This window comes from Macadamia integrifolia, unplaced genomic scaffold (genome assembly GCF_013358625.1).
Source record: "Macadamia integrifolia cultivar HAES 741 unplaced genomic scaffold, SCU_Mint_v3 scaffold711, whole genome shotgun sequence".
In the NCBI taxonomy this organism is placed as follows: Eukaryota; Viridiplantae; Streptophyta; class Magnoliopsida; order Proteales; family Proteaceae; genus Macadamia; species Macadamia integrifolia.
In genome coordinates, this window is record NW_024870520.1 from 29,562 (window position 1) to 32,528 (window position 2,967).

Genomic DNA, 2,967 nt, shown 5'->3' on the forward strand with positions numbered 1-2,967 from the left:
GATTAGTTTTATTAAACCGGAATGATATGACGGTCGACCCAGAGCCGGACAGCTTTTCCGTTTGCTTCCAGGTTTTGAAACTCTCCTATGCCCATTCAACCAATCAAGGGCGTTCTAGGTATACCTTAGGCGGGAGCGTATATGTTTTGCGGTTTAGCCGTCCAGCTCTTGTCCAGTAGCCATTCTGCATGTAGAGCGTAGGACTTAGAAGAACAGCAATTTGGCTTTGATTTAGCGGTTTGGTTTTAATTTTGGTTTGATTAAAGAGTGCAGTATATATAGATCAAATCCAATGTATCAGTTTGAAATTTTCAAATCAAAATCAATTACTAATTGATTAAGGGAAGTTCTGTCTATCAATTGAAATTTTCTCATCTCTGGAACGAGTCAGTGATTCAGCATCAAGGTTTTAGAAATAGAAATTGGTGTGCCAGTATCGGCTCCAAGAACTATAGAATCAGCCATTTGGTCTACAAATCCACCAATGTATCTTGGCATGAATATTTCAATTTGAAATAGTAGAAATTAGGATTGGATCGGACGATTCCTGATCCGATTCATGCAGAGTCTTGTGTTTTCAATAAACAGTCGTTATCAGCTAATATGTGCCGCTTTCCTAATCAAAAGATAGGAGAGCACGCCTTCTCCCGAAGTTAGGGGCTATTTTGCCGAGTTCTTTCGGCATATTTCTCTCAAGCGACCTAGTATACTCTATTTTTTCACCTGTGTCGATTTGGGGTATGGCCAGTTCATCGGGAGGATGCCCTCCCAATTCTGAGATTGAGACTACCAGCCTCTATTTGGGAAGGGGAGATAGGAGTTACCGCTAATATGGCAAGAGAGGGAGGGTAAACATATGTGAGTTGTATCGGTATGGCATAATGCAAACTCTTCTCAGCACATGCTTGAGCCAACTCGGACCACACATGAGTTCCATTGTTCCCACTTCGACATCAACGTAGATGCAAATTGCAGAGTACGAGCAGGACATATTTGTCATTATAAAGAAAGTAGAAATGAAAAGTCAAAACGAACTAATTACTTAAAGAAGAAATAATGATCAGTTCAGGAAACAGAAATTGAAAGTCTTTGCCCTTTCCTGCAATTTCCTCATCTTAAGCTTCAAAGTCTTTTCAAAACTACAAAAATCCCTAATTGATCCTGATTCTTTCCTCTCTGAAATCTTCGATTCTGTCCTGAAAGAAGGAAAATCTTTGCAAGCAATACCCAAATTCACATTTTTTCTTTTTTCTCTTCCTTACTATTTTGTTACACACACACACACACATGTCGGAGTCGCCGAGCTGCTGCCAGTGTTGCACAAGCTTCATCTTCACTCTTGGACTCACCTCTCTCTTCATGTGGCTTAGCCTTCGTCCTTCTTCACCCTCCTTCTACATACAGAACTTCTACGCCCCTGCCCTGAACAACACCACCAACACCACCGGTGCCACCATTAACACCACCATAAGCATCGATTTCAAAATCAAAAACACCAACAAGGACAAGAGAGTTTACTACGATGCCCTTAACATCACCCTCTATTATCCCCAAAACCAAAGCATCCCCGTTGGGAACACTTCGGTACCAGAGTTCCAACAGGGCCATCACAAGACGGCCTCGAAGCCGGTGACCGTTCAGCCGGTGGAGATTTCTTGGGAAGATGCAGTGAAGAATGTTTCGTCAAACGGGACGGTGCGTTTCACGGTGTATTTGGCAACTTCTGTGAGGTATAAGATCATTTGGTGGATAACGCGAAGGCACAGGATGAAGGTCCACGTAGATGTGAACGTTGACAAGCAAGGCAAGCAAATTGAAGAGAAACATATCAAGCTGAAATCCGCCGCGCACGACGGCGGTAGTCACCGGCCCAGTTTCTCTGGGTTGTCGGCTTTTTTCTTCGTTTTGCTTACTGTTTGGTAGTTAAAAAGTTCGTTAATTTAACTGTCGAAGCAATTCATCAATTCCAATCGGTAGCACCGATTTACCCGGGCGCCTGAACCATCTGCTTGGAGTTTCGAGGGCTGCGACGAAGACATTTTTAATGTAAGTAGATCTTGGCCGTTGGATATTATAAGAGACGGTACACTGATTAAAAAAAGGTGGGCCACGAAATACTAACCTAGGAATTTACAAGTAACAGCCAGCAGGGGAAGAGACCAAATCAGGTTCAAGTATGATATTGTTTGTTCTCAAGGCCGGTACGTGTACTTGAGGTCATGATTACATTGAATTTAATATGATCGGAAATATAAGACTTTTGTGATGATAATAATACGACTTTGTATATTTTGTGTTAAATGAGACCACTTGTGTCAAACTAAGAGGGTGAGGTATTTAGAGACTCGAGAGTTTTGATGAACCTGTTTCAGGAACAATTGCTTAGCTGTTCACTTTTTTTTTTTTGGTAACAAGATTTTATCGTTTCATCATTTTGCATTTCTAGCATTTTTTTTTTTTTCTTTTCGTTCCAAAAATAAAAAAACACCAAGTTGACACCAAACGCTTTATTTTGTTTCATTGTTCCCATAGAACGGAGAATGTCAAACATTTTTCTAGATGGCTACCATACGCAGCCTTAAATATTTTATCATAATTAACAATGATACATTTTACATGTAGTTATTATTTCACATTTTATACCAAAGGATTTTCAGTGTAAAGTAAAAATATAAATTTGTTAAGCAAATATGAAATAATTTAGAGTTCGTAATATAATCGAATGAAGTCATGATTACAAAGATTTCTTTTCAAGTTGGAAAACTTCCCCTCCCTTCCCTTTAATTTCCCTTTCAACCAAACAGACCCTTTAAGATTAGTGATGAAAGGGTTATATCTTCCCAACACCTCTGCAATGAGGCCCACAAAGCCACAATGGTTTTTGGGCTTGGAAGAGACTTTTGAAATGGAGATCCATTTTATTAAAAGGACTTAGGAAAATACTTGGTGCTGGGACTGATATATCAA

At 39.9% G+C, this 2,967-nt stretch overlaps 1 protein-coding gene across 1 annotated transcript; it reads left to right on the top strand.

Annotated features, from left to right (window-relative positions):
• Positions 1-1,073: 1,073 nt before the first annotated feature.
• LOC122069783 (protein NDR1-like) lies at positions 1,074-2,386 on the top strand. Its single transcript, XM_042633872.1, has one exon. The coding sequence runs from the start codon at positions 1,288-1,290 to the stop codon at positions 1,921-1,923; it is 636 nt and encodes a 211-aa protein (XP_042489806.1). The 5' UTR covers positions 1,074-1,287; the 3' UTR covers positions 1,924-2,386.
• Positions 2,387-2,967: the final 581 nt, after the last annotated feature.

Bases quoted from the DNA above. Each gene is read 5' to 3' on its own strand.
- LOC122069783 (XM_042633872.1), top strand. From the start codon at position 1,288: ATGTCGGAGTCGCCGAGCTGCTGCCAGTGTTGCACAAGCTTCATCTTC.